Below are 17,513 nucleotides of genomic sequence, written 5' to 3'. Positions count from 1 at the left end.
TTTTTAAAATGTTTCTTTTTTTATCAATTTATTAATATATAGAAATAGAATAAATTATATGTTTTGTGAAGGATATTTCTTAATGTTTTTTTATGTCAATTTATTTGGATAGACATGTTAACTATTATTAATTTAATGTTTTCATTAATGCAATGATAAATTAAAAAATATACATAATTAAAAATCAAAATCATAAACCAAACTAAATTATAAACAATTAATTTTTAAAAAAGAAAATCTTATTTTCTATTTCTATATAAAATCAAGCATTATTATTTATAAATATAAAATGTAAAACAATAAAATTAAATAAAAATCTACCATGCTCAATATTTTTTGGTTGTCAATTATAAAAAGACCAAATATAAGAATTATTTAATACTAAAACTTATAAGAAAATAATTTAGCCAAATTCAATTCTTGTGTTTCACTTTTTTTTAAATTGAAGAAAGCTAGATGGAAATATACATAAAGAATAGCAGTCCAAAAAGAGTTACAAATAAAAAGAACGTTGATAGTGATGGGCCACTAACAATAGACATTAGAAATAAATACAAACCACTACAAGCATAGTTCAAACAAGGTTGGATGTACCAAACAACAAAATCAATTGATAAAAAAATGGTACTTGATTTCCTCCACCAACTTGTGATAATAACCATCTTCTTTTAGCTAGGAACACAAGCTATTTAAGCTTTTCCTCTAAATTTGATTTTAAATTTGAACTTTTAGTTCAATTTCATCAACCTCACACTAATCACCTCAATTAATGTTCACATAGTAAGTCTTATGAAATAAGTGATAGTAAAAGTGAGATTTTCTACATAAAGCACAAAAGTAAGACATTCTAGTCAAACTTAGTATATGCTATTATAAATGTACAAATGTTATTTAGTTAATTTTTTCATGATGAGAGTGTTTATATATATATACACACTTTTGCTTCTATCCCTAAACACCTAAAATTGATCACTTGTGTTTGGTCAATTTAACCTCATTTCATATAATTCCCTATCATTTATATTAAGTAGATAATATCTTATTATTTACTTAATATTATCTATTTTCCTCTATTTTTCTTAAGTTCATAACCTAAGGTAAATATTTACCTTTAATTATTTACCTATCTTTAAACCCCTTCTTCCAAATAATTAAATACATAATTTTATTTATTTAACAAATCACATCCCCCAACTCTCTTAGCTTGCCTAATTATTCTAGTCCTAATCTCCCTGTAATCCACTCCACTAAGTATATAGACTCATTTAATATTTAATTAAGTGAACTCATCTCCTCACATCACATCAAGCACATAGGCCCCTTATAGAAGCACATGGGCTTGTTTCCTCAAGTACCCATATTTTTTTTTCATTTATTCCTCTCATTCATTCTCCAATCTCAACCATCCATCTCTTTTCATCCCTCAACCTATTTATCCAACCTTTAGCCATTTTTATCGAACTATCACCCATTTTTTATTGGAGCATCATTATATTATCAGAATTTTGAGTGAGCACACATCTAACCAAACATCTTGGGCAAATCTACACAAGAGGGGGTTTAATGTAATTTGATTTCATTAAATTATATGTTTATTTGACCTCTTTTAGCCTAATCTCGATTGTTGTTCTATTTTATGATTTCGGGTTGTTTTAGTGCTATTTTTCATTTAGGAATCATTAGAACACCTCTCAATATAATTATAAGTTGTTAATCGAAAAAGAAATAACTTAATGTTGATGGATCCATGAAGTAGTAGTAAAGTTGAATTGTTATAAATGAGTCCATTGAAGATCAAGTCTTGCTGAGTGTAAGGCTCCTACATCATAAAAGATGAAGTGGGGATCGTGACCCGAACAAAATTGACAGAATGGATAACCCAATCTATGACTCTTAGTCATAAAAGACACATCCTAAAAATTAGATAGCCATTTTAAAAATTGATATCCCCATACAAAATCTAAATGAAATGGACAAACGAAATGGACAAACGAAATGGACAAGAAGTGATTATTAGATTCCATGACTCTTAGCACACATCCTAAAAATTAGATTGCCATTTTTAAGATTGATGTCCCTATACAAAATCCAAACGAAATGGACAAGAAGTGGTTATTATATATGATATGACTAGGGCAAAACCTCAGGATTAGTGAGGTGTTGTCTCTCAACCAGAGAACCGGCCTGATCATTATTCTCATTCCTTTACCATGGAATTCTGTCTTGCGCAGGCGATAGCCAGAAATCTAAATGATCTTCAGAGCACTAATAGCTCTTTTTTTCTCCTACTATCGACCTCACTAGCTTCATTACTGCTTGTACTGCTCATTCTAAGGTCTGTCTATGGCGGAAAAGGCAAAAATCTTCCTCCAGGAAGTCTAGGCTTTCCTCTGATCGGGGAAACTCTTCAATTTCTGAGCGCTTACAAATCTAACAAAGGCAAGGACTGGGTGAAACAAAGAGTTGAAAGATATGGGCCTGTTTTCAAAACATCTCTGATGGGTAGCCCAACAGTCATTCTCACAGGCCAAGGAGGCAATCGATTTCTCTTCCACAACGATGGGCACACCATAATGAACACGCAGCCCAAACATCTAAAAAGGATTTTTGGAGAAAATGGTATTGTTGCACTTAATTCCTCTTACATGCAAAAGAAGAGCTTAGTCTTGTATGAAGATAAAAAAATTCCAAATATAGAATTTGCATGAATTTTTGTGTGTTTGTAATTGTATATTACAATCAGATTTTTAATTATTGAGACTATTGTAATAAATTAATAATTTCTGATTATTATTGTGTTGTGTTTTTGGATTCAATTGTGTGTAAATTATTTGCATTTGGATCACACTCCATGATCCGTCATCAAGATGAGAGAGGTGTTGAGAGAATTCTCATCCTGATGATGACCGTCATGGAGTGTGATCCAAACGTACACAATTAAATCCAGAAACAAAGTGCAATAATAATCTTCTGGATTCAACTGTGTATGTTTGGATCACACTCCATGATACATCATCAGGATGAGAGAGCTGTTGAGAAAATTTGAAACACAGCTTAATAATCATCATAAACCGTGAAAATTTAATGTTTCTGAAAATTTTCTACCAACAGCCTTCTCATCCTGATAATGGATTATACAGTGTGATCCAAACATTACAGTCACATCATAATAATCATCATGAACCGTAAAAATTTAATTTAATATCTCTGATCTCTTGATCACAAAAAAATTCTTTGTAATCGTCCAAATCCATACAAGATTTATTTAGGTTAAACGTGTTAAATTCTGTTTTTAACTTTTTCAGGCATTGGAATGCTTTCTGGCGAGGAGCACAAGCGGATAAGAGGTGCCATCATGCAGTTCATGAAGCCTGAAGCTCTGCAGAGATTCGTGGGCAGACTTGATTCAGTTGTTCAACGACATTTCGCTGATTTTTGGGAAGGAAAAGAGAGTATCACAGTCATGCCATTGATGAACAAGCTTACTTTCCAAGTTGCCTGTGATTTGTTCTTCAGCTTGAATGACAGTGGAGAAAGGGATAAATTGGCTTTGGAATTCGGTAATGCTGTTAAGGGTATTTGGTTTACTCCTTTGGATTTGCCTGGAACTACTTACCGGAGAGCATTTGAGGCGAGGTCTCGTGTGAAGAAGCAGATTTCCGTGTTGGTGGAGGAGAGGAGGAGAGAGATTGAAGGAGGCAAAGAGTCTGAAACCCAGGACTTAATGTCATGCTTGCTTAGCATGAGGGATGAGAATGGAAAGGCCCTGTCTGACGAGGAGATAATAGATAACGTCATAACTGTAATGATTGCCGGGCATGACACCACTGCCAGTCTTCTAACTCACCTTGTCAGAGTCATGGCGCTTCATCCTGAAGTCTACCAAAATATTCTTCAAGGTATTTTCACCTTCTTTTCTTTTCTTTCCTTTAGTCATCTAACTAATCTTTTACATCTATAGAATTAAATAATATATCAGATTTTGATGATTTTTTTGGTTGTTTTAGTATATGACGTAACTGTTTATAGCTATTGTTCTGGCTTCTTAGTAGTAATGACATACATTCTGGGATCCATAGGCAAGGATCAAAAAGTGATCATTTTAAATTGTCATCCGATACCTACTTAAAGATGCCCCAATAACCGTGCATTACAACCACCTCAAAAATGGCTGATACTTAAGTGCAAATGCCCCAATAGTCATGCCCTATGGGTGCCAATAAAGTTGCACAAATCCTCTAATTAAAATCCAAAAATTCTAACTACTAGGATAAAGTAGGGGGCCATTTTAGGTTGAGTGAGCAAGAAGTGAACGGAAATTAGAACATAGGCAAACTTGTGCTCTTCTTCTATAGCTCACTTCATGTATCCTGAATTCCTAAAAGATACATCCGATTTTGATGGTTTATTTTGGTTTTTTTGTATGTGACTTAAGAGCTTAAAGTTTTTGTTTCAACTTCTTGGTAGTGACAAAGATTGCAGCATGATTCCTTATATACACAAAGTTAAAAAGTGGTCATTTAGAGGTGATGCCCAATACCTACTTGTAGATGCCTCAATAACCATGCACTACAACAGCCTCAAAAATTTGCACAACTAATCCATTACATATTCCTCTAATAACCAATACATGTTCATCTAAAAACAATTTTGACAGATGCTTATACTTAAATGTCCCAATAACCATGTGCTATGGGAGCCAATAAAGTTGCACAACTCTTCCAATTAAATATTTAATTTTTAACTATTCCAATTTCCAGGTACAAGTGAATGGCTATTGATACAAGTGAAATATTTTAGTGTGCTTTTAACTATTGTGTATTTGCTTTTTCTAAAAGATAGTAATTGAGGGGTAAAGTGAGCAAGGAGTGAACAGTTAGATGGTAACTAACCCCTTCCCTTAAATGAGAAATTAAGATCTTAATTTTTTTTTGTAGAATTAGATTGTGGTTGAGAAAGAAAACATAGATGAACAAACATGATCAAACTTAAACAACACATTTTAAGATTTTACTTATTTAAGTGGTTTATCTGAAAATTATACTAACTTTTCTATAAAGATGAGATCTATTATTACGATTCTACATAAATCATCTGAAAAATTAAAGCTAAGAATGTGCTGTTTAAATAAAAATTACAAAGAATATACAAAAATTGATTACAACATGATAACAATTCTTACACCTTACACCATTTTCATAAAAACAACAACAAAATTAGTAAAAAAAAAAATATTTTTCACGTCAAATTTCTTAAGCATAGATTGATAATGATTTGGTCAAGTTTTCTGTCAACTCTGACATCATATGAAAGCGAAATGCACAATATAAAACGGTTTGAAGCATCTGCTGTTCGGCAAAATATACAAAAATCCTTGGAAGTGTACTTGGAAAGCTACTCGAAACACTATGCTTTGTTTGGTTAGTTTTTTAATTATTAGGGTTTGGTTGTTAATTATTAGACACTTGATTTTCAATAGAAAGATAGATATGAAGATTTTTAATCATTTATTTGGTTGTTAATTATTAGGCTTTTGATTTTCAATAGAAAAGTAGATATGGAGATTTTTAATAATTTTGATGGTTAAAAGTTTTTTACATAATCAAATTTAAAAACTGTAAATAGTATTTGAATGGAATGTGAAAATCTTATAGCTTTGATTTTTAATCATTTATATTAGATTTTTATTATTATTACATATAATTAATAAAGTTCAATTATCGTTATTATTATTTAAAAAAAAATATTTTTAAATAATTATATATAATATTTTTATCAACAAATTGAAAGTTTTATTGGATTCTTAATTTGAAATTGGATATTAATTAGATTTAATCAATAAGATTGTAAATAAAAGTTCATCTTTAACAAAATATTGATCTCAATCTATGGTTTGAACTCAAGTGATTGCTATAATAGTACTATGCTATTACCATTATAATGTGTCTTTGATGACTATTATGATACAATTGCTACTTTGATATATATTATGTTCATCTAATTAATTGTTTTTGAGAATTATTGATAGATCCTTCTTTGTTACAATCGTGCTCCTCATTATACTAGTTATAAACTAATATAATCTAATTTGACATGCAGTGTAGAATATATCTTTTAATATAAATCATAATTTTTAAGTGAAAGTATCTCAAATTATATAAATTACATAATAATTAGTTATATATAAAAATAGTACTTTTCTTTAAAGCTTTAGGTATGCTCCTAAAGCTCAAATTTATTGGGTATTATTATTTATTTTTCAGTTTAGATTTTTTATATATTTATTTAGTTATATTTTATTATCTAAGTGTACTTTTCTATTATGCATACTTTTGATTATATATATTAATTAAAAATTTATGTATTTTGTACATGTATTGAAGTTTATATTAAAGATTTAATAAAATGTGATTATTTGTAAACTCGATTTGATTTATATTATTGTAGTTATATTTTTTCAATACATTTTAACAAAATTTGTACCAGAGCAAACAATGGTCCTTGAAGGAAAACAATCTGACGAGCCTCTTAAATGGGAAGATCTTCGTAATATGAAGTACACATGGAAGGTGGCTCAAGAAGCATTGCGTTTGTTTCCTCCAATTTTTGGTGGATTTAGAAAGGCAATTGAAGATGTTGAATATCAAGGCTATACAATTCCAAAGGGTTGGCAAGTATGTTATTTCTCCTTGTATAATTATTATGATGATCAAGGCATAAGATTTCACTATTTACATAGATGTTAGAAAATTTTATAGTCTAATTCATTATATAATTTATTTTTGTGTAGTTATTTTGGGAAACAAGCTCTACACATTGGAATGATGAGAATTTCAAGGAGCCACATTTATTTGATCCATCTCATTTCGATAATCAAGTTTCACGATTTGTGTTTACTCCATTTGGAGGGGGACCTCGAATTTGCCCTGGCTATAACTTTGCGAAGATGGAGACAATGATTTTTGTACACTACTTAGTAACCAAATGGAAATGGTCTATGAAGAATCCTGATGAAAGAATAATTTCTGATCCTGCCCCTATTCCTATATTGGGTTTACCTATAAATATCTATACTAAGGTAAAGTGAGCATCTAAAATGATCTTCAACATGCAGTTAATGCATTGTAAAAGTTAAGGAGATTATTATGTCATGGATGTACTCTCCTAAGAGGTAGTGGCATTATGTTATTCTCCATATTTTCTCGTTCTGTATGTGATATAGGCTATAATATTTTAGGTCTCGAATTTCCTTAAATCTATTTTATAACATGTATAATCTATAAATTGGTACAATGATTGATTACAGTTGGATAATTATAATACTAAATTATAAACTATATATTTTTAGAAATTTTGTTATTGTAAATGTATTTTGAGATAATGAATATTATACTCAACACATTTCTTGTTTTAATTATTATTTTTTAAATAATTTGATTATCATTTTTTTTGTCATACAAATAAATCAGTTTTTACAATGCTCTTTATTTAATTAAACATTGTTTCTCTAATAATCAAAAGGAAAAGTTATCTTTCATGCTCTTTTTTTTTATATTCATGTTGAAGATAATCATAATAAATAACACGGAAGAAAAATTAAAATTTATACATGATTAAATGACTAGTACTATGACAAGATAATAGTACACCACTGAAATATTATACAATCTACCTATAGATTTACACTATTTTTTTAACAATTCTAATATATGCTACTCAAATTGGATAGAATATAAAATTTTAGTATCACACCTAGAATAATAGACCACTATGTATGTATTCACATTTTTTTGGTCTTTGTTACAATAAAAATAAGGTTATTTTTACTTGAATATTATTATCGAAGGATAATAGAAGATCAACCATGTTATCATACTGATATGTGGGAAGTGAGATCCTAGCCTAGCAATGCAAACTAAGATCTCAAATCTTGACTTGTGCACCATTGGGAATCATATACTAGGTTCAACTATAGTTTCAATAAGAGAGTTGAAAACTAAGTGAGTTTATGAATCCTTTTGATTTGTAATAAAATTTGGATTGTGAAATGTGTGTAAATGAATGAGGTTAAATGATAGGAAATTGATATCTTTTAGCATAAGTGCTAAGATACAAAATTAGAAATCAATATAGTAGTAGAGATTTGGAAATGGGATATAGAAAGGAAACTATAGTTGTAATTTGGAGTAGTATATGTCAAACATGAGAGTTGGGAACCCTAGTCCGAGGGTGTGTTCATTAGTGGAAGGTTCCAGATTTTAGATCAAAAGGCTTTGTAGATTCGCCTCTCCAAACATCAACCAAAAACTAGGCTACATAAGAGAAGGGAACACCATTCTTGGGGTTTCTACCTATTTTAATTCTAGGACTTTCTATCGCTAAGTTCTTTGTGCTCTTGTAAATCATTTTTTTGTCAAATCCTCACTTACACACACATAAAGAGGGAAAACTGGCTGTTCTATAAAGGGGCTTGCCTAAGTCAAACCCCATGTTTTTGTTCCCACCTCCAAAATAGATATGATGATGTAACAAAGACCTTATCCCTAAGGAGGACAAAGGCTAAATCATAATTCAAATGCTGAAATGAAATAATATTACCTTAGAGTTGATAATGGTGGTCAAGGATAACTTTAAGAAAGCACCCCCCGGACAAAAGTGCAAAACCCTGGTGAATCAGGTGTTATTTTGGGGGGGAAATTTTCATATTGATGGTGATTGTTTTTTCAAAGTAGGAAAAAAAAATTAATTTATATTGGTGATTTTTTTCTATGGTACAAAAATTCCATAAAATTTTGGCGAATAATACCCTGTTTTGTGGGGAAAATATATATTGTAGGAGATGAATATTTTTTCATTTAAAGGAACAAATATATAAGTGTATGGGCAAAAATTTTTACTACAAAAGAAAAATTATTTTAGTGTATTGGTGATTTTTTTCACTGTTTGAAAATTAATTAATTTGTTTGGCTAATGTTTCGTTATTTATGGAAACATATATATTTTATTGGCAATTTCATGAATTCATTGTCATTAATAGACAAGGCACATCACATCACATCACATCACATTGAGTCCAAAATCTGCATGATGTATCGATAAGCATGACCTCATTGACACGTCACACATACCTAGAATCTATCAATGATTTTAAATCGTTCGATGATTGTAGATCAATGGTTGAAGTTTTATTTTGGCCCAAATTTATGAAGAGAATGTAGTTCTCCAGAAAGTGCCCTGAATGGAATTGGATTCAATAGAAATGTATCAAATGTCACAGTCGATAATGTTGGTCATTTAATATATGTCTTGTCACTAAATGCAATCCACTTTGCCCCCATGACTTCCAATATGGTATTTGGTATTGGTTTATAGTTGTTTCCGATTTCGCACACTAGTGAAATTATGGGAAAGATTTGCAGAGATATACGAAATATTTAAAAAAATTTAAAGGAATTAATACAGTTAGAGAAGGAATTATTACAATCAAGAGCTTCAACTATTTATAACGATTTCTTCTTCTTTTATCTTCAATTAACCTTTGGTAGATAAATCGTCGGAGCTCACGGTAGTTAAATTCTTCCTCTTGTTTAGGTCTATAGGCTCAGGATGTATAATTTTGTATTCTGATTTCTCAAGATGGACACTCCTATCCGCTTGAGATTCATTTCTGAGGAGGACCAGAGGGCCTTTTTGGGCTCCATTAGAGACCCAACCCTCTAATTAATCTGTAAAGAGGTTGGGATGTTCGCTAATGAGGCTGTGAGGATGGTGTTGGGCAGAGAGTTTTTGTGAAATGAAAATAGATACCGTGTTAACACAGAGTTTACGTCCTGATTCTTGGCGTCTCTTCTGGACCTCGAAGGAGACAAGGTGGATATGTTGTTGTTGTTAAGGAAGGTGTTTAAAGAAGAATTCCTTGGAGGCGACGTTACTATTGTCGTTCCTCCCTGACCAAACAGTGGCCAGGAAACCATTTCTTTTGAACCTGAATGCGGAGCAGTTGACACGTCATAGGAAATGGGCATGGATTGGTAGGAACTTTCTCTAGAAATGGTTTCTCCTGGATGAATTTCCAGACTACTGTTGGCTTGAATAATTCTCACAACTTATAATGTCTAAATAATTCTACATAGAGGGAGGGCAAGATTCTTAGGGTAAACCATGAATGTGTCCAGTGTCTATGCCCTAACCCCGACTCCCTAGTAGTTTTTTTTTTTGCTATTTCCTCATAACTTCACTTATTTTGGCTTTAAAGTTTTTTGGCTATTTCCTCATAATTCCAGTTTGTTTTAGTTTGCCTCTTATGGATATACAAATGCTTTCTATTTCATTTTCTTATTTGTCGCTGCCATCATGCCATGGCAGGATACTTAGCATAATCATTATGTTTTGAAGTAGCTTAAATAGTTATTAATTTGTGTGGATATAAAATTTAATTTTTACCATAAAAAAATAGTAGGTCTATTCTAATTTCTTCTCTAAAGTTACAGAACAAACTCAGTGTCACTTCTGAGATGACCTTTTCTAAAAGATATTTGAAGTGCTTGACAAAGAAGTATTTAAAAAAATATAATGTCAGGGATTGGCTGCAAGTGATAGCATCCAATAAGGATGGCAATGTCTATGAGCTACGTTTTTTTTGTTAATGAGCTATGTTATTTCAATATTTTGTTAAACAATGGAAATAAATTTAATACTGTGACCTTTTTTATGTAATGTTTCTTCCTCTATATTTATTATATATAAAAAAATCCAGTTCGTTTCATTAATTATTTGTACATTGATTATCATTAATTATAAATATAAAAAAAAGATGTTTATCTCACGAAAAACAAGTGAATTAAAAGTCCAACTTACTTGTAATTTTTTTTGCATAATTTCAATATAAAAAAAAGGTCCAACTAACTAGGTACATGTACATTGAACACCAAAAATACGTGTCATTGAACACCGACACAAAATAAAGGCTATGGCCCGTGGGACAATGAAGTGTCAGGTGATGTGGCGTTTGGGTGGTAGAAATCTTATGTACAATGGGACCCATGGGATTTGACAACATATATGCAGTGATAATGCCTTATGGTATGCACATCACCGAAAGTGAATGGTTAACATTTAGCCTTTAGGCAGCTTTAATGTCGGTTAGGCGGCTTTAATGTTGGCTTGTGTGGATGAATTATGTGGTTGAACTAGTACATGTGGAGGAATAATGATAGAGTTTTTGATTAATACCGACGACCGCTGCCGTTGGATGTCAAAAATTAGAATTGAGTGAGAGGTGTTTAAAGCTTGGGTGGATTGGAAGTCTTGGTATCATACTGTTTGCACTTGCAGAATTGTCTTGGGTTTCTTAAGCAACATGGAAGCCAATTTATCCTTCCATATTGATAAGAAATTAGTCCCATTTCTTGGATGATTTACGGACAAGAGGTTGAAATATTTGTTCTTGTTTAAGGATGAGCGGTTGTACGAGAGTGTGAATATGTTGTTAGGAAAGGAAATTGTCCATGTAGGTCATTGCTACAAGACAAACATGGAGGCATATTCAATGATTATCGCTTAGGGTTTCCAGTTTGCGAACAAGGTGGAGAAGGTAAAAAATGCCCTGAGAGTTGTAATTGATTCAAAATACCTATTAAATTTGGATAGTGTGTGTGCTCTTATGGTCCCAAAGGTGGGAATCATTCCCGAGGCAAGGGTGGCTGGTCCGGTGGCACCGCTACCACTCATTTGATGGGCTGATGATGATTTGAAGGCAAGATGCAAAGCTCTTGCTTGGTGCAGGTGGAAGGCCTTCAAAATGTTTGCAAGGTTGATGTAGTGTGATGAGGTTTTAACGGTCCTTCATGAAGTGACACATGCAGAGGTGGGTCAAGAGTTGCGGTCGAGACCCAAGACTACCCAAGCAATGAAGTGGCTCTCAGAATTCTATGATGACTCGAAGTACAGGCCTTTTTTGGGTTAATCCTGCTATGGCCAATAGTGTTTGGTATTGTCTATTTGTATCTTTTTGTTCCATGTCTATTTTCTCCCCAACTTTGTATGTATGAGGAGATGTCTACTACAAATTTTGGTACACTGAATTGGAATTCTGGGTTTTTTGCATGTAGTAGGGTATTTTTTTTTTGGGATGGTGGTTTTGGCCCTTGGGGGTGTTTTTTGCTGTGACGGAACTCTGGTGGTTTTACTATACCACCTATACTTGCATATTTGTAATATTTTATTTCCAAGTAATACAATACAAAAATTATTGATTAAAAAAAAGAAATATCATGCAAGTTTTGAAATTACATATTTAAATCACATATTTAATTCATATTCAAATCCTATTGAAAATGGGATGGACAAAAACTGACAATGGATACTGTTGTCCGTTGGATGAGCATATATCAACAACTTAAGGTGTATTTTGGGTCGAATGTGGGATCTCTAAATTTTTTTAGAAACTTTCACCGGAAAGATGTGTCATTGAACACCAACAAGAAAGAAAGGTTATGGCCCATGGGATGATGAAGCGTTAGGTGACAGGGCGTTTGGGTGGCATAAATCCTATGTATAATGGGACCCACGACAACTGACAAAGGATACTGTCATTCGTTGGATGAACATAGATCAATGACGTAAGGTGTATTTCGGGCTGAATGTGGGAACGATAAACATATTTTGAAAACTTCTAATGGAAGACTTTCATAAACGATAAATATTTAATTAAGTATAGTTAAATTCTAAATTTGTAATTGTATACTTAATCAACTATAATAAGCTCTATTTCAGGCAAAAGTTGTAAAGGATTAAAAAGTCTTCAAAACATTTCTCGAAAAGTGACTCGTGTATGTTGAGGTGGCCAAAAAATGGCAAAAGTCTTGGGACCCACAACAACTGACAACAGATACCATCGTCTGTTGGATGAGCATAGATCAACGACTTAGGGTGGATTTTGGCCCGAATGTGGGAAGTAAACACATTTGTGAGAACTTCACCCAAAATTGAACGTTTTATATTTAATTAACTATAATTAAGTCTAAAATGATCTATTTTAGACAGAAGTTGAAAACGATTAAAAAGACTTCAAAAACAATCCGAAAAAGTGACTCGAGTCTGGTGACGTGGCCAAAAAATGGCAAAAGTCCTGGGACCCATGAGAACTGACAATAGATACCATTGTCCGTTGGATGAGCACAGATCAAAGAATTAGGGTGGATTTCAGCTTGAATGTGGGAAGTAAACACATTTTTTAGAACTTCATCCAAAATTGTACGTTTTATATTTAATTAACTATAATTAAGCTCTATTTTAGGTGGAAGGTGAAAAAGATTAAAAAGACTTCAAAAAAAGTCGAGAAAGTGACTCGAGTCTGGTGACGTGTCCACTGTCCTTAGAATTTGGACTGAAGTAATGAATGTTTTGTCCTTTTGCGATGAATATATATTAATAATAATTTATAAAATTACAACAAGATTCTAAATATTTTGCCCTTTAGGTATTAATTTTGAACTTTTTAGTGTTTTCAAAATAAGTGACTCATAAACATATTTTATTTCATGAACAAATTGGTAAACCTAGTGAGATTCAGAAATGGCTACTAGATTGAGGAATGCAACAGAGTCTGTCTGTGCCAATCTAATGAGATAGAAATTTTGGGTAAAATCTAGAACAACTACATCCTGCGTTTTTTATTTTTTTGAATCTTGTGTTTGAATTTGAGGGATAGCATTTTCAGGCTTGTATCTAGCACTATTTTGAATTATTAATAGTAACAGTGATGGGGAAACCAGAAAGAAGTAGTTCAACAAAATCCAAGTGAATAAAAAAATATACCTAACTGAACTAGTTAAAACACCAGGTTCCACTGATGAATACCATGATATTTATGACCCTGCAACCCATAGTAAAATGTGTATAATAGAAATTAAATATGCATTGTCTAATAAGGCAGGAGATCCAAACAAGGAAAAAATTACTATTTTCAACACAATGTTAAAACAAAGAACAAATAAAATTGCATTGTGGGATGCTAGATTAGGAAGCATAGTGTTACTTGAAGTATTCCCTTGCCCTGAATTTGTCATGGTCTGCGCCAAAAATTATGATGAAGATAAAAAAGCAATTGTCAATAAAAATACAAAAGAGGAAATTCTATCCATAACCAAGGGAGAATTTGTTCGTTTGTTGAACCTAGGGTTTGAAGCACAAAACTCAAATGCCCACATTGACCTAGGAAAGATGGCATAAAAATATGAGAGTCTCGATCCAAGTCATAGAGATTAATTTATCAGAGCTATAATAATGCATGGTACTCCATTGGATTAGAATCATAAGCCTCCTTATGATTATAACATTTTTTTTCCATGGGTTCAGGATACTATTCTCTTGCCAACATTTTGCCTAGGATTGGAAAATGATAGGGAAGTGGGTGCTATCCTTCTTGAAATGATTTTTAATATCCACTGTGTAAGTCAACTAGTAAGATATATAATTTTGTTGAGCATGTTGTTCAATCTATGCAAAAACAATTACTAATGATCAAAAAAGGTTCCTGTAAGACATTTAGGTTATCATCCTTCTTGTGTTATCTTCGTCCAAAACCACACTTTTTTATACCCGACTGAAACAAAATACCACTTGGGTCGTTCCCTTTCACAAGACATGAGGCATGCCCTCTAAAGATAATAACATTTTCTCTTACACCCAAGTTCCAAAGGAAAGCGAGGGGAGAAGATACTTCTTTATCACCTTGGGTTCTAAACTAAACATAATGTGCCGAAGGCACAAGACACAACAAGCAAGTTAATTCCCCTCAAAAAATAAAGAAAATATCAATGAAATCATGTGAGACTAATTAGAATAGGAATTTGAAATGCAAATACTCACATTATTTCAAATTAAAACAAGATTATTTTTAATCCAACCATTTCAAATTTATGTAAAGAAAATAACATCATTTAGACTTAATTAAGATAGAACTATTATATAAATTATTAATTTAATTAAATCAAAATTATTTAAAATAATTTTCATAAAATTATTACATAAAAAATATTTAACTATCAAACAAAGACAATTTTCGGTACGTAATACATATAAAATTAATAAGAAATTAAAAATAGAAATACATAGGTGCATAATATCTTTGCATTCTTTGTTCTCATTATGTTTGTTCTATTGCGCGTGAATACTTCCTTGAAGTCTTATTTTTCCTTTTCCTCTTGTTCCCCATGCTTTTAAAATAACCTTCAAATATCTTCAAATTGTCGCCCTTAAAATAACTTCTAAATATCTTCTTTGTTCAAAAAATGCGAATTAGTTTGATCAATTTTGTTTGAAAAAATAGAAAAAACATTTCTATTTATATGTGATTGTAAATTATTAAAAAAAATAAAAATTATGTTGGCCTGGGTTCATACGAACGTCAACCATTACAAAAGGCCATGTTCATTCGAACTCAGCCATAATGTGAATGTTTGTGCCACAGGGTGTTTGAGCGAACAACCCTATTGGGTTTGAGCGAACTCCATGCTTGAATGAACCGCTTTCCTAGACATCTCTCCCCAAATTTTGAGAATTTCTGAGAAATTTTGGCTTTGAAACCTCTGGTTCAAGGCTCAAATGAAATAATCCTGGCAACCCAAAAATATAGAATGGTAGTGATCGGAGAAATATTTCCAACGACTATAATTTTATTACATTGTGAATTTATTATGATCTTGTTTTTAAAATTTTATGAAATATTGGTTTTTCATCAAACATGAACTTCTCTGTTCAATGAATTGGTTAAAATAGGAAACTAATTCAAAAAATTTATTAAAAATATCTAGGACCTCCATATTGATGTCTTCTTTCTACCAAAAAAAAAAAATTGAATTTCAATATATATAGAACAAGTTATGTGTTCAAACGTACACCTATGTCTAAATTATAACTAGTCGGACTTCAAAACTTAATAAAATAAAAAATATTCAACATATCACTATCAAACCAACTTCAAGCACTGGATATTGATGTTACAAACCAAAATTCAAAAGAATTGAGTTTTTATCATTTATAGAAAAAATTTGTGTTTCAAGAGGCACATCACTCTTAAAAAATGTTGTTTGCTATTAAAAACTACTTTTCGAAGGAGATGGAAAAATAAAAAGAAAATCTTCAATTTTTTTTGAAAAAAATATATTTAGAATCTAAAGACAAAATGCTACAAATCACTAATTTACATCATCTTCAAATTCTTAATAGTTTAAAAGTTATACTTGTTGGAAGGAGAAGATTATTTTAAAAATGTTCAACTCAGTGTCAAAGTTGGCAAAAAAGTGGGAACCATTATTGTGAGTTCACCCAGAATAAAAGACAAATTTGTGGGAATAAGATAATTAAGAGCTACTATGGAGGGATATGATGAAAATGCATTATAAAAAGGTATTAATAGGCTATATAAAGAGGTAAAATTGGGAGATAAGAGTGAGGAACATAGTTGAGCCATGTGAGGAATAATATGTATTAAATATATGAGAGAATAGGGAAGTGTGAAATGTATATATGATATATGTATATATGGATGAATACTGATGAATTGAGTATAAGAGATGTGTAAGACATTAATATATGTATATGTGCATGGGCATGTGCATGTGCATGTGTATGTGCATATGTATATGTATATATATTCATATAGATGAATGTATGTAATTTTTATTATAATTTGATTAAAACTTATTGCATATATAAGTTCTCCCTTTTTATTGCATCACACCAAGGTTGACTACACATAAAAGAATATTAAACCTTACACTTTAGTCAAGGTTTTTTGGCTAACACTATTGATAGCATCTTGCTAAATTATTAAAAAGGAAACATAATTACTCTTTCTTATTTTGAATGTATGTACTTTATCTTCAATGTGATTACATTATATATACTTGAACATGCTATGTTTCCCAAGGAATAAATAGCCATGTTATGTATGTTATGAATCTTTAAATCTATCATTATTGTTTGGTTCATTCTATTTCTAATGCACCTATTAATAAAAAAATGATTGATCAATTTAAGGGATTTAATGACTCATATCTATATGTTAAATAATAATTATTTTATATGATCATCATATAAATGATGATTCTCTCCTAGTTATTATAATTTGGATTTATAATTACTTGATATATTTCATGTTGATTCTAATCTATCCCTTAATCTTTCATGTTCATTTATTGACTACTTTAACCATTTACTCGGGATATGACTTAATGTTAATTTTAACACTTTCATTTTTGTAAGTGAGCTTATGGATCTTGTTTTTCTAATTATCAATCATGTTTCAATCTTTAACTACACTTTTAAACCTCATATAACTTATCATCCTTTAATTATTGAGGTCTAACAATATATTATTATAATTCTTGTTACACAAATCCATTCCCCTAAAATGAACACATGGGTGATAAAGATACCTTTTTTTTAATCGGTAACAGGTTTAAGTTTTATATTGCTTGAAAGAAAAAATACATGCCTTCAGCTACTTT

General features: G+C 31.2%; 1 protein-coding gene across 1 annotated transcript; it reads left to right on the top strand.

The window, feature by feature from the left end:
* Positions 1 to 2,210: 2,210 nt before the first annotated feature.
* On the top strand, positions 2,211 to 7,087 carry LOC131043961 (cytochrome P450 716B2). Its single transcript, XM_057977222.2, has 4 exons — positions 2,211 to 2,619; positions 3,306 to 3,899; positions 6,487 to 6,674; positions 6,791 to 7,087. The coding sequence occupies exons 1-4, from the start codon at positions 2,211 to 2,213 to the stop codon at positions 7,085 to 7,087; spliced, it is 1,488 nt and encodes a 495-aa protein (XP_057833205.2).
* The last annotated feature ends 10,426 nt before the right edge of the window (positions 7,088 to 17,513 follow it).

This window comes from Cryptomeria japonica, chromosome 5 (assembly GCF_030272615.1).
Source record: "Cryptomeria japonica chromosome 5, Sugi_1.0, whole genome shotgun sequence".
Taxonomy (NCBI): domain Eukaryota; kingdom Viridiplantae; phylum Streptophyta; class Pinopsida; order Cupressales; family Cupressaceae; genus Cryptomeria; species Cryptomeria japonica.
The sequence above is the reverse complement of the archived record's forward strand: the minus strand, read 5'-3'. Positions and strand labels throughout refer to the sequence as shown.

Bases quoted from the DNA above. Each gene is read 5' to 3' on its own strand.
- LOC131043961 (XM_057977222.2), top strand. From the start codon at position 2,211: ATGGAATTCTGTCTTGCGCAGGCGATAGCCAGAAATCTAAATGATCTT. The intron at 3,900-6,486 runs GTATTTTCACCT...AATTTGTACCAG, and splicing joins CTACCAAAATATTCTTCAAG to AGCAAACAATGGTCCTTGAA. The intron at 6,675-6,790 runs GTATGTTATTTC...ATTTTTGTGTAG, and splicing joins CAATTCCAAAGGGTTGGCAA to TTATTTTGGGAAACAAGCTC.